Source organism: Pongo abelii, chromosome 6 (assembly GCF_028885655.2).
Source record: "Pongo abelii isolate AG06213 chromosome 6, NHGRI_mPonAbe1-v2.0_pri, whole genome shotgun sequence".
Lineage (NCBI taxonomy): Eukaryota > Metazoa > Chordata > Mammalia > Primates > Hominidae > Pongo > Pongo abelii.
Genome location: NC_071991.2, coordinates 7,648,153 through 7,676,067, shown reverse-complemented (window position 1 = coordinate 7,676,067; position 27,915 = coordinate 7,648,153). Strand labels below are relative to the sequence as shown.

Genomic DNA, 27,915 nt, shown 5'->3' with positions numbered 1-27,915 from the left:
GTAACTGGTGGACCCATCAGACCCCAGACTCTTCTTCACTGCATGCATTCACATTAGGCTCAGGTGCTTAGACTCCTCTTTTCCCGTGGCTCTGACACCTGGAAGGATTTTCATCTCTGGGAGATGGGCTTTTCATCCATCTGCTTCCCACCTTTCAGGACAGGTAGCATGCCTTCTTCCACAGAATGTCTGCAAGCAGCCCAAACTGTATCCTTTCCCACATGGAATTTGCAACATTGCATCTCTCGAGCTGCTGTAGGAAAATGCCAGTGCATTTCTAACAGTTTACGGCTGCCTATGCAAATGACTGATTATGTCAGTATAATTTTTGTAAGAAAACAATTGAATCCTTCTTTGGGTCATTTTTTTTTTCATTTTTGGCATATATTCAAAAGAAGGCTCTGAGACAAAAAGGGCTGGGGTCTTTTCAGTATCTGGTTTTAATTTGGATATTCTGTCCTGTCACTTAATACAAAACCATGCTTATCACATTTTAAAAATTCTAGACAGGCCTGGCTCGGTGGCTTATGCCTGTAATCCCAGCACTTTGTGAGGCCAAGGCAGGCAGATCACCTGAGGTCAGGAGCTCGAGACCAGCCTGGCCAACATGGCAAAACCCCATCTCTACTAAAAACACAAAAATTAGCCAGGCATGGTAGTGCGCACCTGTAATCCCAGCTACTCGGAAGGCTGAGGCAGGAGAATCACTTGAGCGCAGGAGGCAGAGGTTGCAGTGAGCCAAGATCGTGCCACTGCACTCCAGCCTGGGCAGCAGAGTGAGACTCTGTCTTAATTAAAAAAAAAAAAATCTAGACACACATACAGTTTCAGTGGGCCTGGGAAGATGTGTTTCCCCTGGATGTGTGCATTCCTGTTTGTGGCTTATCGCCTCTTGTTTATTCTGTGTGAGTAGGTAGAAAATGAGCATCACGGACGTGCTCAGTGCTGACGACATTGCAGCAGCGCTCCAGGAATGCCGAGGTAGAGGGGAAGTGGGGCGGGGATGGGATTTCCTCACAGCTTTGCACCTCCAGCGAGGCAACACAAAATCAAAATGTAGGACAGGCGGCCAGACGCAGTGGCTCACACCTGTAATCCCAGCACTTTGGGAGGCCGAGGTGGGTGGATCACAAGGTCAGGAATTCAAGACCAACCTGGCCAAGATGGTGAAACCCCATCTCTACTAAAAATACAAAAAAATTAGCTTGGCATGGTGACAGGTGCCTGTAATCCCAGCTACTCGGGAGGCTGAGGCAGAGAATTGCTTGAACCTGGGAGAAGAAGGTTGCAGTGAGCTGAGATCATGCCACTGCACTCCAGCCTAGATGACAGAGCAAGACTCTGTCTCCAACAACAACAACAAGAAATACATATATATATATATATATATATATATATAGAGAGAGAGAGAGAGAGAGAGAGAGAGAAGGCATGGTGGCTCACATCTGTAATCCCAACACTTTTGGAGGCCAAGGTGAGAGGACTGTTTGAGCCCAGGAGTTTGAGACCAGCCTGGGCAACATAGCAAGACTCCATCTCTACAAAATAAAAATAAAAATAAAAACTAGCAGGGCATGGTGGCATGTGCCTGTGGTCCTAGCTACTCGGGAGACTGAGATAGGAAGATCACTCAACCTCAGTGAAGTTGAGGCTGTGGTGAGCTATGATCGCTACACTGCACTCCAGCCTGGACAACAGAGTGAGACTCTGTCTCTAAATAAATAAATAAATAAATAAATAAATAAGAGCTTGGCTGGAAAATTCATGGAATCGGAGGAGAAAACTGCTATTTATTAGATAACTAAAATTATAGAGATCTGGGATCTGAGCACGCGATTACATTTCTGTAAGACAAAAGAAACCAACTAAACATGAAAGCAAGAAATCACTGAAGGGCCAGGTGTGGTGCTCACACCTGTAATCTCAGCACTTTGGGAGGCCGAGGCCAGTGCATCATTTGAGGTCAAGAGTTCAAGACCAACCTGGCCAGCATGGCAAAACCCTGTCTCTATTAAAAATACAAAAATGAGCTGGGCATGGGGGTGCACGCCTATAATACCAGCTACTAGGGAGGCTGAGGCAGGAGAATCACTTGAACCTGGGAGGCAGAGGTTGCAGTGAGCCGAGATCATGCCACTGCACTTCAGCCTGGTGACAGAGTGAGACTCTGTCTCAAAAAAAACGAAAGAAAGAAAGAAAGAAATCGCCAAAGGCCATTTAGCCTGTTGAAATCCAGTGATTGCATGTCCCCCTACCAATTAGACCAGGGATGTTGGGGGCTCGGCTACACAGCCTGTAAAGTGGGCCAGGGGGAGGGGGAGGGAAAAGGGAAATGGACAAAACCAAGTGGAGGAGGGAAGACCGGGGCAAAGGGGACATGGGATGCCATCACAGAGCCATCAAGTCTTGGCTGTCCCAAAATCTTGGACCAGTTGAGCATCCCCTCAGCTCAGGGATATTGTTGAAGTGTTTTTAATCATCTGTGTTTTCAGTACCTTGGCCCCAACATAGAATGTGATCCAATGAGTGTCAGAATAACCCATTCTCTGTTCTTCAGACCCAGACACTTTTGAACCCCAAAAATTCTTCCAGACGTCAGGCCTCTCCAAGATGTCAGCCAGTCAGGTGAAGGATGTTTTCCGGTTCATAGACAATGACCAGAGCGGGTACCTGGATGAAGAAGAGCTTAAGTAAGCTTTGTCCTGAGTCTGTCTGGTACCTGGCACTGCTGGGTGGGCCTGGTGTTGGTCATTCAGCCAAGCATCATTAAAGCAAAGGACATGAGTCAGCTGATCGCACATCTACCCATGCAAAGCCCTCAACGTGGGCAGTGAAGACTGCAGGTGCAAATATTCTTTTTTTTTTTTTGAGACAGGGTCTCGCTCTGTCACCCAGGCTGGAGTGCAGTGAGGTGATCTCAGCTCCCTGCAGCCTCTGCCTTCCAAATTCAAGTGATTCTCATGCCTCGGTCTCCCAAGTTGCTGGGATTACAGGTGCTTGCCACCACATCCAGCTAATTTTCGTATTTTGAGTAGAGATGGGGTTTCACCATGTTGCCAGGCTGGTCTCAAACTCCTGACTTCAAGTGATCCTCCTGCCTTGGCCTCCCAAAGTGCTGGGATTACAGGTGTGAGCCACTGTGCCCAGTCGCAAAGATTCTTTCATGTAAGGGATTTCCTTTGGCAAATGGACTTTAAAAAACTAAAAACTTGGCTGAGCGTGGTGGCTCATGCCTGTAATTCCAGCTACTCAGAAGACTGAAGCACAAGAATCACTTGAAATCAGGAGGCAGAGGTTGCAGTGAGCCCAGATCGTGCAGCTGCACTCCAGCCTGGGTGACAGAGAGAGACTGTCTCAAATAAATAAATAAATAAATAAATAAAAATTAAAAACACTAAAAACTTAAAAATGGGCCAGGCACTGTGGCTCACACCTACAATCCCAGCCCTTTGGGAGACTAAGGTGGGCGGATTGCTTGAGCGAGCCCAGGAGTTCAAGACCAGTCTGGGCAACATGACAAAACCTTGTCTCTACAAAAAAAAAAAACAAATGTTAGTGGGGCATGGTGGGGTGCACCTGTAGTCCCAGCTACTGGGGAGGTTGAGGCAGGAGGATTGATTGAGCCCAGGAAGTTGAGGCTGCAGTGAGTCATGATGGTATCACTGCATTCCAGCCTGGGTGACAGAGCAAGACCCTGTCTCAAAAATAAACAAATAAACAAACAAAACCTTAAAAATGAAGTGCCCACCATTGGTTTCTACAGCTTAAGGAAACCTCTGCTTGCTAAGACCTTGGCTAATTATTGCAGGTGCTGGAAACAGATGATTTGCTTAAAGGAAAAACAAAAGTATAAACACAGAGATGCATGATCTTTCAGAAAATCCCCATGGATCTTTATTATCCTGTAGGTTTTTCCTCCAGAAGTTTGAGAGTGGTGCCAGAGAACTGACCAAGTCAGAAACCAAGTCCCTGATGGCTGCGGCGGATAATGATGGAGATGGAAAAATTGGAGCAGAGGGTATGTCCACACGTGTACATAGCATAAAACACTCTAGCTCAGGAAGCATTCGTGAGGGCTTGGGCTGTGAGATCAAACCAATGTGACTTAAAATCTCCCTTTCTTAACCTTACCGAGCCTCAATCTTCTTATCTGTAAAATGGGACTAAAGTAAGGATGCAAATAATGTGTGTAAAAACCCTGGCATAATGCTCGGTAGGTACTATAGAAGCTGGTCACACTGGTCATTGTCTATGAGCTGCAAAATATCCTTCACCTGACTAGGGGACTAGCTAGCCACCTAGCCAATTATTTGCAAGATACTGTAATGCACCTGCATATAGCACAAGGAATTTCCACCAGTGGGGTTTGAACCCCTCAGAATAAGGGAAAGATTTACATCCTCAGACCAGGGTCCATTGGCATGCGTAGGAAGGCCTCTTCGTCTTCAAGGGTTTAGACAAATATATTTTATTGGACATTAGCCCACCAAGGGGATAATATTAAACAGAGAACAAATAAGCCAGCCTCATTTATTGAGTCTTCCGTAGGCAGAATCCTAGGTTTGAGCTTTAGAATACACTAGCACAGCTGTAGGACTACTTTCACTTGATTTTGTCATGTTGCTAGCGTGCTTTTTAGCTACTTTGTACCTGCCAACTCAGCAGAACGTGTGGTGGTCCTTCTGGTGGTGCTAATTTGAAATTTAAAACTGCTACATTAGATGCTTATTTAAAAAAAACCTGTTCAAAATTATACCACTATTGCTTACTACATGGGAGTTAATGCAGATAGATAGCTCATAAAAACAGACTAGGTAAGGGGGGATTGCCTTATTTAAACATAACCACAGGCTGGGTGTGGTGGCTCAGGCCTATAATCCCAGCACTTTCGGAGGCCAAGGTGGGCAGATCCCCTGAAGTTAGGAGTTCAAGACTAGACTGACCAACATGGTGAAACCCCATCTCTATTGAAAATATAAAAAATTAGCTGGGTGTGGTGGTGGGCACCTGTAATCCCAGCTACTCGGGAAGCTGAGGCAGGAGAATTGCTTGACCCTGGGAGGCAGAGGTTGCAGTGAGCCAAGATGGCACCATTGCACTCCAGCCTGGGCAACAAGAGTGAAACTGTATCTCAAAAGAAAAAAAGAAGATAAACATAACCACGAAAGATTTCCAAATAAAGCTTACCAATAAATATAAAGCAAGTCCCCAGTTTTTTATATCAATCTGTAACAGCCATACCTTGTTATTATTACTATTATCCTTCTTTTAGTAACAGAAACTTTTGGAGTTTGGTTTGATGGAGGAAAGTCAGTTCAAAGTCCCACCCTATCAAATATATCCTAAAAATGCAATACCCAGCTATGGAATAGAGAAAGAAAACCTCCCCTTCCTGTCTGAAATTGACCAGACAAAAAGTTAAATGTTCACAGATGGTCACAGGTAATTACACTGAATTCATGCATTGTCAGGGAGAAATGATGGGCTTGACAAGTTCTAATTCAAAGTTCTAATTCCTCTATTGCAAAGCTGAAGATGTTTGTTAAATAAGATTATTCAGAGAAATGGAACCCTGTGGACTCCCTCGAGATATAGTCATTGATACCCAGGTTTTTCCTTCTTTCTTTTTTTTTTTTTTTTTTGAGATGGAGTCTGGCTCTCTCGCCCAGGCTGGAGAGCAATGGCGTGATTTCGGCTCACTGCAACCTCCGCCTCCCAGGTTCAAGTGATTCTCCTGCCTCAGCCTTCCAAGTAGCTGGGACTACAGGCATGCACCACCATGCCCAGCTAAGTTTTGTATTTTTAGTAGAGACAGGGTTTCACCATTTTGGCCAGGATGGTTTTGATCTCATGACCTCATGATCCACCCGCCTCGGCCTCCCAAAGTGCTGGGATTACAGGCGTGAGCCACTGTGCCTGGCAGGTTTTTCTTTCTTTTGTGCCCTCCAAGGGGGCCGTGCCCATCATCTGACAATTTTCTTCGCTTCCTTCCTGCTTTGGGATTCTCACTGGCCACGGCATGTCTGTAAAGAACCAAGCCACCTCCACTGACCCTGTTCTCACCTCTTCTGTTCTAGAATTCCAGGAAATGGTGCATTCTTAAAAGCCCGAGTCTCTGGAGAAAAGAGAGAAAGGGATAATCACCTGGAAGGATTCCAAAGCCCTGGGAATGGGGAACCCCACATCCTACCCCTACCTAATTTGTAAATTTTCCCTGAAAATCTTCTGCAATTTGCTCATTCTTTTAGCGAGGTCACGAGAGAGTCACTCATGACTTTCTTGGTGGTGGGAATATGACCTGACAACTTCTGTAAGCCCCCCTTCCCCCAACACGCAATGCCTCTAAAAATCACCCAATAAAGACAGGCTTCTCATCATCTGCTCATGTGTGGGCGTGTTTTTTCCTCAGCACGACACTCAAGCAAGCTGGGACCAAAGGCTTTTTGTAGGATTTCTGGTCCCATCAAGCTTGGAGCGGGCCACACTGGTGTTATGCTCGAGCCAACAAGGAAATCAGGTTTTGGAGGGTGTTTTTGTTGTTTCTTTAAAGTCACAAATAAATGCCATTGTCATGCTAGGATTTTTCTCAGCAAATCTTCTGACACTGAAATTATTAGGAAGGGATTTTAGCCAGCATAAAATCACTCTTTTTTTTTTTTTTTTTTTTTTTTTTGAGACAGAGTCTTGCTCTGTTGCCCAGGCTGGAGTGCAGTGGCATGACCTTGGCTCACTGCAACCTCTGCCTTCCAAGTTCAAGCTATTGTCCCACCTCACCCTCCCAAGTAGCTGGGATTACAGGTGCACACCACCACACCCGGCTAATTTTTGTATTTTTAGTAGAGATGGGGTTTCACCATGTTGGCCAGGCTGGTCTCAAACTCCTGACCTCAAGTGATCTGCCCACCTTGGCCTCCCAAAGTGTTGGGATTACAGGCATGAGCCACTGTGCCCAGCCAATCACTCTTACCGGTGTGTTTTCTGCCATGTGTTAGCCACTTTGCTTTTAATTAAAAGCAAAAGGTACAAGACAAAACAGAATACGTGTCTGTAGCGGTCTGTAAAGCTCAGGAGAGACTTGCAATTCCAGGTTAGTACAAACGGACCCATTTCCTCTTTATTATTTATTTATTTTGAGACAAGATCCGGCTCTGTCACCCAGGCTGGAGTGCAGTGGCACGATCTCAGCTTACTGCAACCTCTGCCTCCTGGACTCAAACCATCCTCCCACCTCAGCTTCCTGAGTAGCTGGGACTACAAGCATGCACCACCACACCCGGCTAACTTTTGTGTTTTTGGTAGAGGTGAGGTCTCACTATGTTATTTAGGCTGATCTCAAACTCCTGGGCACAAGCGATCCTCCCACTCAGCCTCCCGAAGTGTTGCGATAACAGGCGTGAGCCACTGCACCTGGCCTTACTTTTTATTGTTTGTTTATTTATTAGAGATGGTGGGGGAGGGTCTCGCTCTATTGCCCAGGCTGGTTTGGAACTGCTGGTCTCAAGCCATCCTCCCACTTCAGCCTCCCAAAGTGCTGGGATTGCAGGTGTGAGCCACCACAGATCCATTTTCAAGTCCTTTTTCTTCTTTTTTTTTTTTTGAGACAGTCCCACTCTGTCACCCAGGCTGGAGTGCAGTGGCATGATCTCGGCTCACTGCAACCTCCGCCTCCCGGGTTCAAGCAATTCTCCTGTCTCAGCCTCCTGAGTAGCTGGGATTACAGGTGCCCGCCACCACGTGCAGCTAATTTTGTATTTTTAAAGACGGGGTTTCACCATGTTGGCCAGGCTGGTCTGGAATTCCTGATCTCAGGCGATCCTCCCGCTTAGACCTCCCAAAGGATTCCAAGCCACAATTAGGCATGAGCCACCATACCCGGCCATCTTCTTCTTCTTTGAGAAACAAGCTCTCAAAAAAAAAAAAAAAAAAGAGAGAGAGAGAGAAATGAGTTCTCAGAGAGGCTCACCTGCTCTCACCCAATCCTCTGACACCTCCCCCTTCTCTTTCTCAGCCACTGGTTTCCTGGCTCTAAGGCGATTCACCTAAGCCCAATACACCTAGCCTTGCCTTCGGTTTGAGGTGAGCCTCCGGGGTTCTGTTACAGGGCTGTCATTAGGGCTGGGCAGTCTTAAGCCAGGAAATTCTCACCAGGCTGGTTTCCAGGTGGCACATTAAAGCTCTTCTCTCGGGCTAACCCTACGAGTTGAGGACTCCTGGGAACAATTGGGGCATTTTCTGGAGAGCTTGTGTAAAAGCTCACACTTTTTACTAAACCCTCCAGCTCATAAGAGGCCTTGGGGCTCTTCCAGATTGCTTCTGGCACACTACCCAGCTTAATGGCTTTTGAGCCGCTGTTTTCCGGAGGGTCATGTTAAACGCAGTTCCTCAAAGTATGGGGCGCATACTAGTAGGGGGCCTAAAGATGACTTAGGGGGACAGGGACAAACTTTTTTTTTTTTTTTTTTTTAACAGTATCACTCTCAGCATAGTGACTTTTTTTGTTTTTGTTTTTTGAGACAGAGTCTCACTCTGTCACCCAGGCTGGAGTGCAGCAGCTCACTGCAACCTCCGCCTCCCAGGTTCAAGCGATTCTGCTGCCTCAGCCTCCTGAGTAGCGGGATTACAGGCATGGACCACCACACCCAGCCAAGTTTTGTATTTTTAGTAGAGACGGGGTTTCACCATGTTGGCCAGGCTGGTCTCGAACTCCTGACCTCTGGTGATTCGCCCACCTAGGCCTCCCAAAGTGCTGGGATTGCAGGTGTGAGCCACCACACCTGCCTGAGCCTTGATTCTTAAAACAATTCACATTTTGCCTTCACCGCCACACCATACACTGGTATTCTGATCTGCTATTTTCTTTTCACTCCACCGACCGTCCCCAGCTAAGGATTCTCATCAACAGTTCTAAACAGGTGATTCTGTTGTTCCATGGGGCTTCTGACCACCATAGACACCTCAAAGAAAAAACGTGGATGATAATGCTTTTTAAATCACAGTTGTGAGTTTTTCATGGGCCAAGAACTCCATTACCCACTGGAGCTGCCAATACAACCTCACCCTAATGTAGGTTAAGAGCGTGGATTTCTCTCTCTCTCTCTTTTTTTTTTTTAAATAGAGATGGGGGTCTCACTATGTTGGCCAGGGTGGTTTTGAGCTGGTCTCAAACAGTCCTCCCTCCTTGGCCTCTGAAAGTGCTGGGATTACAGGCATGAGCCGTATGCCCAGCCTAATTTCTCTTATTTCTTTTCTGTCAATCAGAAGGGCACCTGAATATAAAAAATGACTAAAGGGGTTATATGGAGCTGCCAGGGGACACTGTGTCATTAAGTCTTACATAGCAAGACCCCATCTCTACAAAAATAAATTCATGCCCAAAGAGGTTTACTTGTATTCATAGGTGGAATTAAACACCCCAAGAGCATTCCCCAAATCCAAACACCACAGTTAAAAACTGGTGTGAGTAAAGACAAGACTATTAGCATTGGATTAGGTCAAGACTATTAGGTCTGACTGTCTTAGGGAAAATGTTTCGATGTATACAAAGGGATAAATAGCCAGAAAATTTTTTTTTCTTTTTTTGAGGCAGAGTCTCGCTCTGTTGCCCAGACTGCAGTGCAGTGGCACAATCTCAGCTCATGCAACCTCCACCTCCCAGTTCAAGCAATCTCTTGCCTCAGCTTCCTGAAAGCTGAGATTACAGGTGTGCACCACCATGCCTAGCTAATTTTTGCATTTTTTGTAGACACGGGGTTTTGCCATCTTGGCCAGGCTGGTCTCAAACTCCTGGCCTCAAGTGATCCACCGGCCTTGGCCTCCCAAAGTGCTGGGATTACAGGCGTGAACCACTGCACCTGGCTGGATTTTCTATAGGTAGAATTTTAGTTGGTTATTCATAAATTATGTTCATTCTACTGTTTGAAAACTACAATTCAAATGGACAATTATTTTTGTCCATTTCAAATAACAGTACACTACTTTTTCATTCTTCCAACCCGATCTTAGGGACATCATTTCAGAGTCTCTGTCAACAGACAATAAGCAGCAATAATGAAGCACTAGCTCTATTTACCACCCAAGAAGTGCCAGGTGGTACACTTACATGAAACCTAATAATCTTGTCTTTACTCATACTGAAGTTTAATTATGTTATTTGGATTCTGGGTATGCTCTGGTGGGGTTGGGGGGGGATTTATTCCACCTGTGCATACAAGTAAAACTCTCTGGGGATTAGAAAAAAAGTTTTTTAGAGATGGGGTCTTGCTATGTTGCCCAGGCTGGAGTGTGGTGATGCAATCACAGCTCACTGCAGCCTCCAACTCCTGAGCTCAAGTGATTCTCCTGCCTTAGCCTCTCAAGTAGCTGGGACTACAGGTGGTCACCAATGCACCCAGCTAATTTTTGTATTTTTTGTAGAGATAGGGTCTTGCTATGTTGCCGGGGGTGGTCTGGAACTCCTAGCCTCAAGTGATCCTCCCACCTGAGCCTCCCAAAATGCAGGGATCACAGGCATGAACCACCATGGCTGGCCTCTTTGCACATTTGAGCATATTCATTAATTAGCACTTTTTGATTAAGTTGTTATTTTTCTAAGTTTGCATTTTGTAAAAAAAAAAAAAAAAAAATTAGCATTTCCAAGTCTTTGATGGGAAGTATAATTTGAAAATAATTTTTTTGAGTTACCTGAGTTTAGTCATTACATAAATTTCATACAAATTTCCTATTCAACATGTATCTCACAATAAAAAGAATGAAATGAGATGCAGTAAAATTTTAATACTAGTTATTGCCAGCTGGGAGGATTACAGAACAGTGAGAGAAGACTGGAGCCTTTATAAACATGCAGCTGGGCCAGGTGCGGGGGCTCACGCCTGCAATCCCAGCACTTCGGGAGGCCAAGGCAGGCAGATTACCTGAGGTCAGGAGTTCGAGACCACCCTGGCCAACATGGTGAAATCCCATCTCTACTGAAAGTACAAAAATTAGCCAGGCATGGTGGCAGATGCCTGTAATTCCAGCTACTTGGGAGGCTGAGGCAGGAGAATCACTTGAACCCAGGAGGTGGTGGTTGCAGCGAGCCGAGATCATACCACTGCGCTCCAGCCTGGGTGACAGAGAGAGATTCCATCTCAAAAAAATAATAAATAAATAAATAAAAAGAAATAAAGTGCAGCATGGTAACTAGAGAAAATGAAGGAAAAAAATTAAAATCAAAATTTTAAAAAGACCAGTCTGGACAACATAGGTAAACCGTGTCTCTACAAAAAAACTTAAAAATTAGCTGGGTGTGGTAGCATGCACCTGTGGTCCCAGCTACTCGGGAGGCTGAGGTGGGAGGATCCCTTGAGCCTGGAAGTTGGGGCCACAGTGAGCCATGATCATGCCACTACACTCCAATCTGGGTGACAGAGCGAGACCCTGTCTCAAAAATAAATTAATAAAATAAAATGAAAAGAGATGCAGAGTTTGCCCAATTATCAATTATCACTAAACTGAAGTAGTAATAAATTCTTTTTTTTTTTTTTTTTTTGAGACAGAGTCTCGCTCTGTTGCCCCCAGGCTGGAGTGCAGTGGTGTGATCTTGGCTCACTGCAACCTCTACCTCCCGGATTCAAGTGATCTTCCCACCTCAGTTTCCCAAGTAGCTGGGATTGTAAGTGCCCACCACCATGCCCAGGTAATTTTTGTATTGTTACTTGAGATGGGGTTTCACCATGTTGGCCGGGCTGGTCTCAAACTCCCAACCTCAGGTGATCCACCCGCCTCAGCCTCTCAAAGTGCTGGGATTACAGGCATGAGCCACCGCACCTGGCCCAAAGTAGTAATAAACTCTGATTTCAAAAAAATCTTTCATGCCTAGAGTGTGTCCCACACTCAAATTAATGAAAGCTTGGCATGCTATTCTGTTCCCCAAATTTCTATTCATTGTTTGACTCATTTGTATGTATTTTCATGTACTGAAGGAGAATGTTAAATATAACATACCCAAAATGAAATCAAAACTCTAGAGAAAATTATAACAATCCAGAAAAGGGATTGACAAACATATAACCAACTTTATCTTCATGCTCGCCTTCTCAATTTTTACCTAATTTGTAGATGACCACAGGTCTACCTCAAGAGAGCTTGTTCTCAGCACCAAAATGATGTATGTTGACTTTGTTTTTGTTGAGACAGAGTTTCGCTCTTGTTGCCCAGGCCAGAGTGCAATGGTGCAATCTCGGCTCACCGCAACTGCCACCTCCCCAGTTCAAGTGATTCTCCTGCCTCAGCCTCCCAACTAGCTGGGATTACAGGCATGTGCCACCACACCTGGCTAATTTTGTATTTTTAGTAGAGACAGGGTTTCACCATGTTGGTCAGGCTGGTCTCGAACTCCCGACCTCAGGTGATCTGCCCACCTTGGCCTCCCAAAGTACTGGGATGACAGGTATGAACCACTGAGCCCGGACATATATTGACTTTGAAATGAAAGTCTACGGCCAGGTGCAGTGCCTCACACCTGTAATCCCAATACTTCGGAAGGCCAAGGTTCAAGGATCACTTGAGCCCGGGAGTTTGAGACTAGCTGGGGCAACATAGCAAGATCCCATCTTGAAATTTAAAAGTTAGCTGGGTATGGTGGTGCGGCTATTGTCCCAGCTATTCGGGAGGATGCCTTGACCCACGGAGTTGGAGGCTGCAGTGAGCTGTGATTGCACCACTGCACTCCAGTCTGGATGATAGACCAAGACCCTATTTCAAAAAAAAGAAAGAAATGAAGGTCTGATTGCAACGCAGGTCACAGAGTTGAAAAACCAGGCATCCTATTATTTTCCCTAATTGCTTATAAAACAGGACTGGAAGTGTGGGCTTTCATTTTGACTATTTTTACTTAATTGTAATTTTGGCTTATAGTTTGGGAGAGTAGTTCATATTTTGGTAGAACATGATTTATTTATTTATTTATTTATTTATTTATTTATTTATTTATTGAGATGGAGTCTCACTCTGTCACCAGGCTGGAGCGTGGTGGCGTGATCTCGGCTCACTGCAACCTCCGCCTCCCGGGTTGGCAATTCTCCTGCCTCAGCCTTCCAAATAGCTGGGACTACAGGCACCTGCCACCGCACCTGGGTAATTTTTGTATTTTTAGTAGAGACGGGGTTTCACCATGTTGGCCAGACTGGTCTTGAACCCCTGACCTCAGGTGATCCACCCACCTCAGCCTCCCAAAGTGCTGGGATTACAGGCATGAGCCACCGCGCCCGGCCAGAACATCATCTTAAAACCAGCTTTGTGTGTTTGCTTTGGCAGCACGTATACTAAAATTGGAACAATACAGAGATTAGCATAAAAAAATAAAAATTTAAAAACCAGCTTTGTGAATGTTTAGTTGTTGAGACTAATAAGAATTATTAAAATACTTCAAACATTATCTAGTATTTGCTTCAGCATCTGTACATTATGATTTATAAGATTTTGTAAATACTATTTTGTAAGTACTACTAATTAGTAAATACTTTAATAATTTGTAAATACTAAGTATTTTAATATTTAGCACTACTACATAATTGCACAAAATCTAATTAATTAGTATTTTGTAATAGTTATTTGCTAAGTACTGCAACTCATTAAATACATTAGTATTTTGTAAGTAGTCATTTGCTAAGTACTGCTACACAGTAAATACTTTCATATTTTGTAAGTAGTCATTTGCTAAGTACGGCTATTCAGTAAATGTTTTAGTATTCTGTAGGTAGTCATTTGCTAAGTACTGCTACACAGTAAATATTTTCATATTTTGTAAGTAGTCATTTGCTAAGTACGGCTATTCAGTAAATGTTTTAGTATTCTGTAGGTAGTCATTTGCTAAGTACTGCTACACAGTAAATACTTTCATATTTTGTAAGTAGTCATTTGCTAAGTACGGCTATTCAGTAAATATTTTAGTATTCTGTATGTAGTCATTTGCTAAGTACTGATACTCAGTAAATGCTTTAGTATTTTGTAAGTAGCTATTACTAAGTAGTAGCACTTAGTAAAGACTTAGTAGCAGTATTTACAAAGTAGTTCTTTCTAGCTCATAAGCAAAGGATAGCAAAATAGTGAAGATAGGAAATACTTGTCCATTTGTACAGGTTTACAAGGTACATAGTTAATTCTCTGTCACGACTACAGTTTAAGTTTATGTAATGGGCACTCAGGAATCCAATTGCAAGCAAAAACCTATCTTCTATCTCTTCTGCTCATGTTAAGCTATGGGGTTACTTTGCAAACACTTAAGAAGACAGATGAAATTGGAATCACCAGGATGGTTTCCGCCTGGCCTGTTAATTTATTCACTGGAAAGACTCTTCATTTGCGTACGTTTTCACAGGTTTCAAAAAGTCAACTTTTTTTGGCGGGGGTGGGGATAGATTTTGACATTGTTTTCCTAGGGGCTCTACAATGAATATAAATCTATTCACTTTAAATTATTATGTTTTTGAGACAGGGTCTTGCTGTGTTGCCCAGGCTGGCATACAGGGGAGCGATCACGGCTCACTGCAGCCTTGACCTCCCCAGGCTAAGGTGATCCTCCCACCTCAGCCTCCTGAGTAGCTTGGAGTACAGGTGTGTGCCACCACGCCCAGCTAAGTTTTATATTTTTAGTAGAGACAGGGTTTCACCATGTTGGCCAGGCTGGTCTCAATCTCCTGACCTCAAGTGATCTGCCCGCCTTGGCCTCCTAAAGTGCTGGGATTACAGATGTGAGCCACTGCGCCTGGCCAGAACTGTGACTTTCTACTTGGAACTGAGCTCCCTTTCCAACACCAAAATGTGTCTTTCCCACAGCTCATTCCCTTGGAATTTTGAGTTCGCAAATTCTTTGTGCAAAACATCTAACTTCTATTTCTATAACTGAACTTGATTTGAATTCCCATTGTGCTGGGAGTCAGAATCTTAATTATGTCAGGTAATTAAGCAGCCTCTTCTCCCTTCTTATCGTAGGCTGAGGGAGAGAGTCGAGGCCCCACATGGGACTGGAGTATTCTCAGTCGGAATAGTGAACACAGAGTCATCCTCAATCCTCTCTACTCTGGTGGTCTTGAGGGGCCACTGCTACCTCCTCCTGGTCCTGACCTTGAGGCTTCTCAGCACTGGCTTTCTCTGAATTCCTTCTGTGCACAAGTAAATCATTCAGCTTCTTCCTGAACCAATAAGGATTTCTTGCCCAGATACTCCTGTTCCGTGGTTACTCTAATGTTACTGAACCATGCTTGACCCAGAGGGGAACTCTGCAAAGCTCACCACCTCCCCCAGCTTCCCCAGGGAGAAAGACACACACACCCTCTCCTCTGAGACCTCCAAACCTATGTGGGTGTCTGTCATCACTGCCACTCCTGCCTCGTACCCGTGCACACCCAAGGACTGTGTTTGGAGAGGCGGATGCATTGATGTCTAAGCGTTCTTGCATCCTTAACTTTGAAACCGTACAAGCATGTTCTTTTCTTTCATCTCTGGATGTTTCATTTTGTTTTTTGTCATCTCCCTCTTTAATTGCCTCCTGCAACGAATTGTATGTGGGAGGAAGGGAGAGGCAAACATGTACAAGGACACAGAGGTATCCTGGGAGAAACTGTGACTCATACTATAAAATATTAACCTCACTCACTTATATAGCACCTTGTACTTTATTTTTATTTATTCATTTATTTATTTTTTGAGGCAAAGTCTCACTCTGTCCCCCTGCGGGAGTGCAGTGGCGCAATCTCAGCTCACTGCACCCTCCGCCTCCCAGGTTCAAGCAATTATCCTGCCTCAGCCTCCTGAGTAGCTGGGACCACAGGCACCTGCCACCACGCACGGCTATTTTTTTCTTTTTATTTTGTAGTAGAGACAGTGTTTTACCATGTTGGGCCTCAAACTCCTGACCTCAAGTGATCTGCCAGCCTCGGCCTCCCAAAGTGCTGGGATTACAGGCATGAGCCACCACACCCAGCCAAAACACGTATTTCTAATGGAATAATTTTATGCATTAGAGCAAGCTAATTGGGAAAGTCAATAGCAAGGAACAGTAGCAATCGTTTATGAAATAGTGATTAGGTGCTGGCACTTGATGCACATTCATAGTCCCACTTAATTCTTCAAGTGAAATTCTCACTTGGCAGGAATTTACTATTAGCCATTTTCCAAATAAGAGATAGAGACGAGCGAGTCTCTATCTCTTCTTTGGTGCAAGGAGATTGGTGCAGTCGGTGAATGGCAAAAGTGGATATGTACCCAGGTCTGTCTCAAGTCCAAATTCCAACTCATCACTTCCCTAAATGTGGTCTATTCTGCCAGGCTGGATAAGGGAAGTGGTTCTGCTTCCAAACTTAATATGTGACAGATGAGGCAATCTAAACCAAAGTCTTCTTGAGTTTGGTCAAACCATATGCTGCCAAGGCGTGAATGCAAATAGCAAATAACTGTAACGAGCCATCCCAACTATGCCACAACTCACACAACTCAAAGGCAAGGGAATCCCAGGCGACAAGGTCCAGGAACAGCCACTCTGGGGAGTCTGCCACCTCTGATATTGCTCCCGTGGCACACACAGTGCCCCATCTGCCTCCAGACCTGCGCTGAAGGAATGGGGGGAAGGGGCAAGCTTTGTAGGTGTGGGTGATCCAATGGTCACTTGAGGTCTCTCAAACAAGGATTCTGTAGATGATGTTCATGGGCCAAACAGAAATGTGTTTCTTTTCTTTTCTTTTTTTTTTTTTTCAAGACAGGGTCTTGCTCTGTTGCCCAGGCTGGAGTGTAGTGGTACAATCTTGGCTCACTGCAACCTCCACCTACTGAGTTCAAGTAATTCTCCTGCCTCAAGCCTCCCAAGTAGCTGGAACCACAGGCATGTGCCACCACACCTGGCTAGTTTTTTGTATTTTAGTAGAGACGGCACTGGTCTCCAACTCTGATCTCGAACTCCGGGCCTCAAGTGATTCACCCACCTTGGCCTCCCAAAGTGCTGGGATTACAGGCATGAGCCATCATGCCCAGCCTTGTTTCTTTCTAAATGAGGCTTCCTTTGTGTCTTTACAGTTCCTTCTACAAAAAAACTGCCATGGTGGGCACAGGGGCTTATGCCTATAATCCCAGCACTTGGAGAGCCCAAGGCCAGTGGATCACTTGAGCCCAGGAGTTCGAGACCAGCCTGGGTTAACTTAGTGAGACCCCAGCTCTACGAAAAATTTAAAAATTAGCCAGCCATGGTGGCATGCACCTGTGGTCCCAGCTATTCGGGAGGCTGAGGTGGGAGGATCACTTGAGCCCAGGAGTTCCAGGCTGCAGTGAGGTATGATCTGGCCACTGCACTCCAGCCTGACCAACAGAGCAAAGTGCTGTCTTAGAATAAAATACTTTTTAAATAAACTAAAAACAAAATAATGGGCCAGGTGTGGGTGGCTCACATCCGTAATCCCAGCACTTAGGGAGGCCAGGTGAGGCAGAATAGGGAATGAGGGGAACCAAGGCTTAAGGCATAAACAAAAGAACAGCAGATGCAGCCAGTTCTAGGCAAGATTAGGCAGCATAGAGGCCACGTGTTCATTTCGTCAATCAGAGGCTGATTGACGGCAGGGGGGCGCGGGGGGAGGGGAGGGTAACAGCCTCTGATTGAGGGCGGGGGTGGGGGTGGGGGTGGGGATGGGTTGTGCGTCTCCACTTCAGCCTCTGATTGGTCACAGGCCAATCCTTCAGAGGGTGTAACCAATCGGAGGCCTCTAACGGGCACCTAGGGGCGTTACCTAATTCTTCCAGCTTAATAAAAATCCTAATGGGAGCTACTAAACCGTTTGCTCTATCCGGCTCCTGCTCTGTGAATTGTACTTTCGCTTCAATAAATCCGTCTCTTCCTTACTCCAGTTTTTTCTTTTGTTTTCGTTGCTTTGATCTTTTTTTACTTTGTGCATTTTGTTCAATTCTTTGTTCAACACGCCAAGAACCTGGGCAATCCACGGTCAAGACCTTCCATCCAGTAACAGAGGCAGAAGGATCCCTTGATGCCAAGAGCTCGAGACCAGACGGTAACAAAGTGAGACCCTGTCTCTCCTATCTATCTATCTCTCTATCTCTCTATCTGTCTATCTTTTAATTATCTGGGCATGGTGGTGCATGGCTGTGGTCTCAGCTACTCCTTATGCTGAGGTGGGAAGATCGCTTGACCCCGGGAGTTGAGGCTGCAGTGAGCTATGATGGCACCACTGCACTCCAACCTGGGTGACAAAGCGAGATCCTGTCTCTAAATTAAATTAAAAACAATATCACCAAAAAAACAGGTTGGGTGGTGGTGTCTCACGCCTATAATCGGAGCACTTTGGGAGGTCGAAGTGGGAGACCATGTGAAGCCAGGAGTTCGAGAGCAGCCTGGGCAACACAGACCCAATCTCTACAAAAAATAAAACTGGCCTTGGCGCGCGCCTGTAATCTTAGCTACTTGGGAGGCTGAGGCAGGGGGATCGCTTGAGTCCCAGAGGTTGAGGCTGCAGTGAGCTGAGATCCCGCCACTACACTCCAGCCTGGATGACAAACTGAGACCCTATCAAAAAACAAAACAGTGCCCCGCTCAGTTTTTCCTGAAACGTGCAACCCTCGCCTGTAGCCAGGAGAGAACTCCGCGAGCCAGCAAAACACAAACTCGGCCAGGAAACAGATAAGGCCACCCGGAGGTGCCAGAAGAGGACGCTGCGAGGCGGGTTCTTCTTCTGGGTCCACGGCGAGCGCTTCCGGGGTGGTGGCGAGAGAGGCGGAAGTGCGGTATTTTAGCCCGTGGCTGCTGTCTCTGGGCGGGTCGTGGGAGGCTCCCGAGGTGGGGACCGGGCCGGGATGGCTGCAGCGGCGGCCGGAGCCGGGAGCGGGCCCTGGGCGGCCCAGGAGAAGTTCCCGCCGGCGCTGCTGAGTTTCTTCGTCTACAACCCGGGCTCGGGCCGCGCGAAGGAGAGGTATGCGGAGGGGGCGGCGGGCGGGCGATGTCTGTGCTCCCCGGGGAGGCGGCCCTGTGGTTCTGCCCACCTCCAGCGGCACTGACCTAGCCTGCGTTGTGCCAGGTGCGAGCCCGCGCCGGGGGCTGCGGCGGGGACCTGACAGCAGGCGGGGACGGCTTCAGGTCCTGGATCGATGCCTGGCTATGGAGTAAAGCCCCGTCGGGTCTATATCACTCCACACCCCAGGTTGAGGCTCTTTGTGCTTTGCTTTGCGTCAGTTCTGGGAAATTAAAATTGCACTTGGCTTTGTTAAGCGGGTAGTCCCCAACTAGAAGCGTGAAACCAGGGTGGCAGACGCTAGCCTTCAAATGATACAAGCCTGGAGGACCCTGTAAAAGTTTTCACCGAAATGAGGAAATAAATTAATTCCGGGAGGGGTGTGTGTGTGTGTGGTTTTTCTGATGTGGGGACGGCGACTTTCTCAAAGGATATCCGGAGCTGTGTTTCATTACCAGCAAGTCAGGGTTCTTTTAAAGACTGTCCAGGCTGGGCGCCCTGACTCGCGCTTGTAATCCCAGCACTTCAGGAGGCGGAGATGGGAGGAGTACTTGGGGCCAGGAGTTCCAGACCAGCCTGAGCAACATGGCAAGGCCCCCAACTCTACCAAAAAAAAAAAAAAAAAAATCGAAAAATGAGCTAGGCGTGGTGTCACGCACCTGTGTTTCCAGCTACTCAGGAGGCTGGAGGCCAGCTTGTGATTGAGGCTGCAGGTGAGCTGTAATTGGGCCGCTGCACTACAGCCTGGGCGACAGAGACCCCATCTCCAGAAAAAGAAAAAGAAAAAAACCTTGTCAGTTCGAATGCCTGGGAACTGGCTGGATTTAATTTTCAGGGAGCTATGTGTCTGCACATGTGCACACCTTTATTTCTTACAAGCATTGGTGTATTACAAATTAGCGCCAGGAAAGAAATCTGGAGACTTGAGTTTTCATAAAAATTACCTGGTGCTACTTCAGATGTGATTTATTGACTATCGAAATTGCCTTTCTGACTGGCGGGCAGTATTTGCACAATGATATAATTCCTGGTCTTCTTATTTTAAATAGAGACGAGGTCTCACGGCGTTGCCCAGCCTGGTCTTGAACTCCTGAGCTCAGGTGATCCTCCCTTCTCGGCCTCTCAAAGTGCCAGGATTACAATTCCTGTTTTTCTAAAACCGGTTTTTCTTTTGTTTTGTCATTAGCATGTGCGCCACAAGAGGTCGACACTGAACTTAGCGTTTTCAGTAGCTAAGATGAAATGTTTCTCTTCATGATGTGCTTCTCTTTCCTCAGTTTCAGGAGGAAAATAAGATTTGATTTTATCATCCAAATGAGGTAGAAGAGAAGAGGCCGGGCGCGGGGGCTCAAGCCTGTAATCCCAGCACTTTGGGAGGCTGAGGCGGACGGATCACGAGATCAGGAGATGTAGACCACCCTGGCTAACAAAATGAAACTATGTCTCTACTAAAAATACAAAGAAATTAGCCAGGCGTGGTGGCGGGCGTCTTTAGTCCCAGCTACTCGGGAGGCTGAGGCAGGAGAATGGTGTGAACCCGGGAGGCGGAGGTTGCAGTGAGCGGAGATTGCACCACTGCACTCCAGCCTGGGCGACAGAGTGAGACTCCGTCTCCAAAAAAAAAAAAAGAAAAAAAAAACAGAAAAAGAATGAGAAGAGAGAAGATTAGAAATGTCGGATTGTGTGAAGCCATTGTACAGTTTACAAGGTAATACCTCTAAGCGTGCCTTTTAGAGTTCAGTGAATTCTTAAAACTGCTGCTGGAGAATTGTCCCAAAGATAATTTTTTCACCTTTGTAAGACCTTTAGCCCATCAAAACCTGCAAAATCTTTACATACACAGAAGAACAGACAGTTCTTTAATGAACCAGAAGGAAATTTCTGGATGGTCATGATATTTACATACACAGTGTATCTTTCTGAAATTGTATGGTGAAGTTACGGGTGATCTTTGCTATTCAGAATTTAGGAAAGTTCTCTGGCTGTTGCATCCAAATAAAATTACAATAAAATTGGTTGCAATTTTAAAATCAAGTTCTTCCAATTTGCTTTATTCGTTCTTGGGGCTGCTTTAAGAAGCTGTGTGTCTGGTGCTGTCGCATGTTCAAAATTTTTAAACTAAGGCAAAATAAAAAACATGGTCTAATGAATTCATTGTATAAATTGAGTATATCAAACTTTGTAGGTTGTTCGGAATCCTATAATTGAAAAACAGTAAAGATGGAAACAAGTTATTGAATATCAAGAGGAGGAGTTGTTGGTAATGTGTCATTGTTTGTTTATTTATTTTTTTTAAATGTATTGATTAGTATGTTGAATGCCTTACTTGGTCGGATTTAAACTAGGTGGCTTTTGCGGAAGTTTCTCGGGGTATATAGCAAAGGTTTATGTTTATCATTTACACTAGCACAATCTTTTAAAAATATATATGCACCCTATCTCACTAATAGCTTCTATTCTTCATCTATATTGAAAGCCCTCCTCTACTAAGGCTTACTGATTCACAAATTAGAATGTAAACACTTCTGGCTGGGAACAGTGATTCACACCTGTAATCTTAGTACTTTGGGAGGCCGAGGTGAGGTGGGCCGATCACTTGAGGTCAGGGGTTCAAGACCAGCCTGGCCAATATGGCGGAACCCTGTCTGTACTAAAACTACAACAACTGGCCAGGGATGGTGGCACACACCTGTCATCCCGGCTACTCGGGAGGCTGAGGCAGGGGAATCTCTTGAACCAGGGAAGCAAACGTTGCAGTGAGCCAAGATTCCACCACTGCACTCCAACCTGGACAACAGAGCAAGACTCCCATCTCAAAGAAAAAAAAAAGAACAGAAACACTTTTTTTCAGCACACGACTATGGTGGGACCAAGTTTATAAACATTATACTGTTTGGCCAAGAGTCAGTGTACCTTTGCCATCTATCCAGTGGACATTGATTTTCCCTTGAATTCAGATGTGTGCTGTGTTTTCGTGTTTGCAGGACAAGGTTTATAGTTCACTGCCGCAGCAGTGCTACAGCATGTACAAGGTAAGCATGGCATTCTTTTTGAACTGAGAGTCCAGCCACTTACCCCTATTTCTAGGCTCCACGGGTGTTTAAAGAGAAATCTGTAAATGACTGCAAAGTGACTCTATCTTAGAGAAGAAAATAATGAGACCTTTGAAACAGGTAGTGAGGTTTATGCCTACATTTATTCAGTAAGTATTGAACTCCCTTCTCTTTTCTCAGCCTTATAGTAGGAATGTGTCCCCAATGATGAAAAAGTGTGTCTATGCGCTCAAGGAACGTACAGAATGCAGATAATTTTATGATGTAAAAAGTTCAGTGAGGCAGGGCACAGTGGATCACACCTGTAATTTCAGCATTCTGGGAGGCTAAGGCGGGAGGATTGCTTGAGCCCAGGAGTTCAGGACCAGTCTGGGCAATATAGCAAGATGTCATCTCTACAAAAAAATTTTATAAAAGTTAGCCAGGTATCATGATGCATGCCTCTACTGCCAGCTACCTGGGAGGCTGAGGTGGGAGGATCACTTTAGCCTCAGAGGTGGAGGTTGCAGTGAACTTTGATTGTGCCACTGCCCTCTACCCTGGGCAACAGAGTGAGATTCCATCTTTAAAAAAAAAAAAAAAAAGATGGTGATTCCATTCATTCAGTGAAAACTGAAAAATGACAAAAATGTGGATGATATTCTGAATGTAAATTGAAATTCAGGGTAAGTTGAAATTTTTGAAAGATGCCTAGAGCAATTAGGTGGTTTCATAAATAAAACAGCATCACATAACAGTATTTTTTGTAACATATTTTTAACTTAAGTTTTGTCATGTAAATATTCTCTGTATTGAAAAGAACTGGGAGATTTAATAAGCTGAATTAATAATTCCCCAGAGCCTATATCTTGCCTGGCATAGAGGAGAGAGCAAAAGTAAAAATCTATGTTAATTATTGAATTGACGCTTCCTTGGTTCACAAAAATTGGCTGTCATAAGTGTGACTTTGACTTACTTGATCCCTCTTGTTTTTTGTTTTTTGAGACGGAGTTTTGCTCTTGTTGCCCAGGCTGCAGTGCAGTGGTGTGATCTCGGCTCACCGTAGCCTCTGCCTCCCAGGTTCAAGCCATTCTCCCGTCTCAGCCTCCTGAGTAGCTGGGACTACAGGTGCGTGCCACCGTACCAGGTGAAGTTTTTGAATTTTTAGTAGAGGCAGGGTCTCACCATGTTGGCCAGGATGGTCTTGATCTCCTGACCTCCATGATCCGCCCTCCTCGGCCTCCCAAAGTGCTGGGATTACAGGTGTGAGCCACTGCGTCTGGCCAAACTTTCTGATGAAAACTCTTAAGTCCTCCTAAGCTAAGGACAGGAGTTATAGCTTACATGAAGTTTAAAGCCAGACCCACCGATTTGAGGAAGCAATTACTCTCTTGAAGGAGAAAAGTCAGAAAACATAACGATGAAATCACTAGGACCTAACTGGCATGTGGAATGATTTTCTGCTTATGAACTATCAACTTTAATTTCATTTCCAGATGGCATGGTCTCAGCTGTTATACAGTGTTTATAAATGTTCTAAATCAAGGGAATTTGTATCAACCTTCTAGACTAAAATATTTGAGTTCTTAATTTGCTTTAATTAGGATAACCTTTTTCTTCAAGTGAAGAGAATCGTATTTTTACGTAGTTTTTTTCAGAAAAGATAGGCTGTATTTTCTAGCAGTTACAAATTTGTTATGTATGATGATCTCGTTCTTGGAACATTCTTGAATCTAACGTCTCTAAGGTGTGTACAGGAAGAAATGAATAACACAGAAATCAAAGATGAAAGCATTAGAAGACAATTGAGTCTGTCAGAACTGCAAAATATTGCTGAGTGTGGATTGCTCAGAAATCTGAGAACATGACTTGTGAATTGCTTCTATTCAAAATGCAGACACAATGCCGGGGTTTGTTTATTTGTTTCCGATTTTTCAACACTCTTTTCTAGGCAAAAGGTGTCCAAACTATGCAGACCCACAGAATCTAACAGATGTCTCTCTATTCCTCCTCCTAGAACTCTCAGGGGATCCAGAACTGCAGCCGGTCCTCGCTGGGCTGTTCCTGCCCATGTGCCTGGTCACAGTGCTGGGGAACCTGCTCATCATCCTGGCCATCAGCGCTGACTCCCACCTCCACACCCCCATGTACTACTTTCTCTCCAACCTGTCCTTGCCTGAAATCGGTTTCACCTCCACCACGGTCCCCAAGATGATTGTGGACATCCAATCTCACAGCAGAGTCATCTCCTCTGCAGGCTTGCCTGACTCAGATGTCTCTTTGCCATTTTTGGAGGCACGGAAGAGAGACATGCTCCTGAGTGTGATGGCCTATGACCGGTTTGTAGCCATCTGTCACCCTCTATATCGTTCAGTCATCATGAGCCCGTGTTTCTGTGGCTTCCTAGTTTTGTTGTCTTTTTTTTTCTTCTCAGTCTTTTAGACTCCCAGCTGCACCACTTGATTGCCTTGCTAATGACCTACTTCAAGGATGTGGAAATTCCGAATTTCTTCTGTGATCCTTCTCAACTCCCCCATCTTGCATGTTGTGATGCCTTCACCAATAACATCATCATGTATTTCCCTGCCGCCATGTTTGCTTTTCTTCCCATCTCGGGGACCATTTTCTCTTACTCTAAAATTGTTTCCTCAATTCTGAGGGTTTCGTCGCCAGGTGGGAAAGTATAAAGCCCTCTCCACCTGTGGGTCTCACCTGTCAGCTGTTTGCTGAGTTTATGGAACAGGCGTTGGGGGGTACCTCAGTTCAGATGTGTCATCTTCCCCCAGAAAGGGTGCAGTGGCCTCAGTGATGTGCACGGTGGTCACCGCCATGCTGAACCCTTTCATCTACAGCCTGAGAAACAGGGATATTAAAGGTGTCCTGCGGCGGCCGCACGGCAGCACGGTCTAATCTCAATATCTTATCTGTTCTATTCTTTTGTAGTGTGGGTTAAAAAAGGCAGCAAGTTCAAATAAGAATGATATCCCAGGGGGAACACCCACTGTGATATTAGGAGTAATACCTCCCTAGGATACAAAAAATACTGTCACGGGATCTACACACATGGGGTACACCCACTGTGATCTTAGAAGGAATATCTCCCTATAATATGAAAAATATCACAGGGTGTGCACACTGTGTAATGTTACGAGTAATCTTTACCCTGGATATTACGACTAATATCAAGAGTGTACACACATGGTGTACGCGCACTGTGATATCAGGAGTTGTATCTCCCTAGGGTGTTATGAATCATATCACAGGGTATATACTACGTGTGTACATCCACTGTGATATTTGAAGTCATATCTCTCTATGAGATTACAAATAATATCAAAGTTGCACCCCTGTGACCTATTAGGAGTACCATCCTTCCAGGCTATTACAGATAATGTCACAAGGTGAACACCTTGTGTGACATTTTGTACACCTTCTGTGACATTAAAAGAAACATCCTCCTAGGATATTAGGACTAATATCAAGGGCGTACACCCCGTGTGACATTAGGAGTAACATCTCCCTAGGCTAGTAGGAAGAATATCACTGGGTGTACACCCTCTGTCTTGTTAGGAGTAACATCCTTCTAGGATATTATGAAGAATATCACAAGGTGTACACACACTGTGATATTCGGAGAGAGATCTCCCTGTGATGTAAGGTACATCACAGGATGTACACGCAGGGTGTACCCCCACTGCGACATTAAAAGCAGTATCTCCCTATGAGAGTATGAGAAATATCAAAGGGAGAACACTCTCTGTGATATTAGATGTAATGTTTACCATGGATATTACAAATAATATCACAGAGTGTACCCACGTGAGGTACACCCACTGTGGTATTATTTGTACTGTCTTAGATATAACTCTACTATAACACAAAAAGCTATAACTGTAATATCTCTGAGATACTACAAATAATATCACAGCGAGTCTACACACAGTGTACACCCACTGAGATTTACAGTGATATCTCCCTATAGGACTACAAATATTATCGAAGTTTGTGCACCCCCTGTGACCTTAGGAGTAACATCCTTCTGGATATCGGGAATAATAAGGCATACACAACCTGTGACATTTTGTACACTCTTTGTGACATTCAAAGTCACAGCCCCCTAGTATATTAGGAATAATATCAAAGGCAGTTGACGCACACGGTGTACACCCCATGTGACATTAGAAGTAACATCCCCCGAGGATATAATGAAGAATATCAGAGAGTCTAACTGCACGGGGACATGAGGAGTAACATCTCCTAAGGACAATACGAGTAATATCAAAGGGTGTACACTCATTGTGAAATTAGTAGTGACTTCCCGCAAGGATATTACGAATTTTATGACAGGGTCTACATGCCCTGTGACATTAGTAGTCACGTTTTCCTAGAATATTACGAAGAATATAAAAGGGTGCACAGGACCTGTGACTTACGAGTAATATTTCTAGAGAATATTAAACGTAACACCACTGTGGGTACACCCTGTGTGACATTAGCAATAACATCCCACAAAACTATAACGAAAAATTTGACAAGGTGTACACCCTCTGTGACATTAAAATCAACACTTCCCTGGAATATGACAATATTATCACAGAGTGTACATTCCCTGTGATATGAGGAGTGACATCTTCTAAGGATAATACGAGGAAATTGACAAGGTGGAGAAACCGTGTGACACAAGGAGTGAGATCCCACTAGCATATTACGAATCATATCAAAGGGAACATACCTCATGTGACAATAGAAGTAACTTCTCATTAGGAGACTAACAAAAACAACCCAAGGTGTACACACATTTTGACATTCTTCTTTAGGCCCGCTAGGATATTGGGAATAAAACAAGAGTGTATAGAGTCCTGTGACATCAGGATTAACATTCCTCTACAATATTAGGAACATCGCAAGGTGTATACCAACAGTGACTTTAATAGTGGCATCTTCCACAATACGGAAAACAATGTGCCAGGGGGTCAAACAAGAGTGGCAGAAGAGAACACCGTTTAAGAGTAATGGATTAATACACGCCGGCGATGAGAGGAGTAATATCAACGATCTCCCCCCCCGGATACTACGATTCACATGGTAGGGGGGCGAGGGAACACCCTGCGAACCGTGGAGCAATAACACCCCGCGAGGCGGGCAGTGGGAGCCAGCCCCCTAGTCCCCCCCTGGCTCCCAGGAGCCCCCTCGCGGGGGGGTGAGGCACCCCCCGCGAGGCGGGCAGTGGGAGCCAGCCCCCTAGTCCCCCCCTGGCTCCCAGGAGCCCCCTCGCGGGGGGGTGAGGCACCCCCCGCGAGGCGGGCAGTGGGAGCCAGCCCCCTAGTCCCCCCCCTGGCTCCCAGGAGCCCCCTCGCGGGGGGGTGAGGCACCCCCCGCGAGGCGGGGAGTGGGAGCCAGCCCCCTAGTCCCCCCCCTGGCTCCCAGGAGCCCCCTCGCGGGGGGGTGAGGCACCCCCCGCGAGGCGGGCAGTGGGAGCCAGCCCCCTAGTCCCCCCCCTGGCTCCCAGGAGCCCCCTCGCGGGGGGGTGCGGCACCCCCCGCGAGGCGGGGAGTGGGAGCCAGCCCCCTAGTACCCCCCCTGGCTCCCAGGAGCCCCCTCGCGGGGGGGTGCGGCACCCCCCGCGAGGCGGGGAGGGGGAGCCAGCCCCCTAGTCCCCCCCCTGGCTCCCAGGAGCCCCCTCGCGGGGGGGTGCGGCACCCCCCGCGAGGCGGGGAGGGGGAGCCAGCCCCCTAGTCCCCCCCCTGGCTCCCAGGAGCCCCCTCGCGGGGGGGTGCGGCACCCCCCGCGAGGCGGGGAGGGGGAGCCAGCCCCCTAGTCCCCCCCTGGCTCCCAGGAGCCCCCTCGCGGGGGGGTGCGGCACCCCCCGCGAGGCGGGGAGGGGGAGCCAGCCCCCTAGT

The 27,915-nt window shown here is 45.9% G+C and overlaps 2 protein-coding genes across 10 annotated transcripts in view; both read left to right on the top strand.

Annotated features, from left to right (window-relative positions):
• OCM2 (oncomodulin 2) overlaps nt 1-6,377 on the top strand; it is a 31,322-nt gene extending 24,945 nt beyond the window's left edge. The window contains exons 1-4 of one of the 3 annotated variants that reach the window (XM_063725814.1): nt 768-981; nt 2,558-2,690; nt 3,909-4,018; nt 6,078-6,377. In XM_063725814.1, the coding sequence (XP_063581884.1) occupies nt 921-981; nt 2,558-2,690; nt 3,909-4,018; nt 6,078-6,103 (330 nt within the window). In that variant the 5' untranslated portion in view covers nt 768-920 and the 3' untranslated portion in view covers nt 6,104-6,377. Of the gene's footprint in view, nt 1-767; nt 982-2,557; nt 2,691-3,908; nt 4,019-6,077 lie in introns of those variants that run through there. The other 2 variants (XM_063725815.1, XM_063725816.1) reach the window with 2 other exon arrangements.
• A 12,357-nt stretch (nt 6,378-18,734) lies between these two features.
• LOC129060287 (olfactory receptor 7E24-like) lies at nt 18,735-24,603 on the top strand. Of its 7 annotated transcripts, XR_010140809.1 has the most exons (6): nt 18,747-18,944; nt 20,261-20,691; nt 21,169-21,243; nt 21,968-22,015; nt 23,021-23,143; nt 24,033-24,603. XR_010140809.1 is itself a non-coding variant. In XM_063725915.1 (3 exons), exons 1-3 carry the CDS (start codon nt 18,829-18,831, stop codon nt 24,139-24,141), a joined length of 273 nt encoding a protein of 90 aa, XP_063581985.1. In that variant the 5' UTR covers nt 18,742-18,828; the 3' UTR covers nt 24,142-24,603. The 7 variants fall into 7 exon arrangements, 3 of the variants coding, with proteins under 3 accessions (XP_063581985.1, XP_063581986.1, XP_063581983.1); XR_010140812.1 differs by lacking the exon at nt 23,021-23,143 and having other exon boundaries at nt 18,750-18,944; XR_010140811.1 differs by lacking the exons at nt 20,261-20,691; nt 21,169-21,243 and having other exon boundaries at nt 18,735-18,944.
• The last annotated feature ends 3,312 nt before the right edge of the window (nt 24,604-27,915 follow it).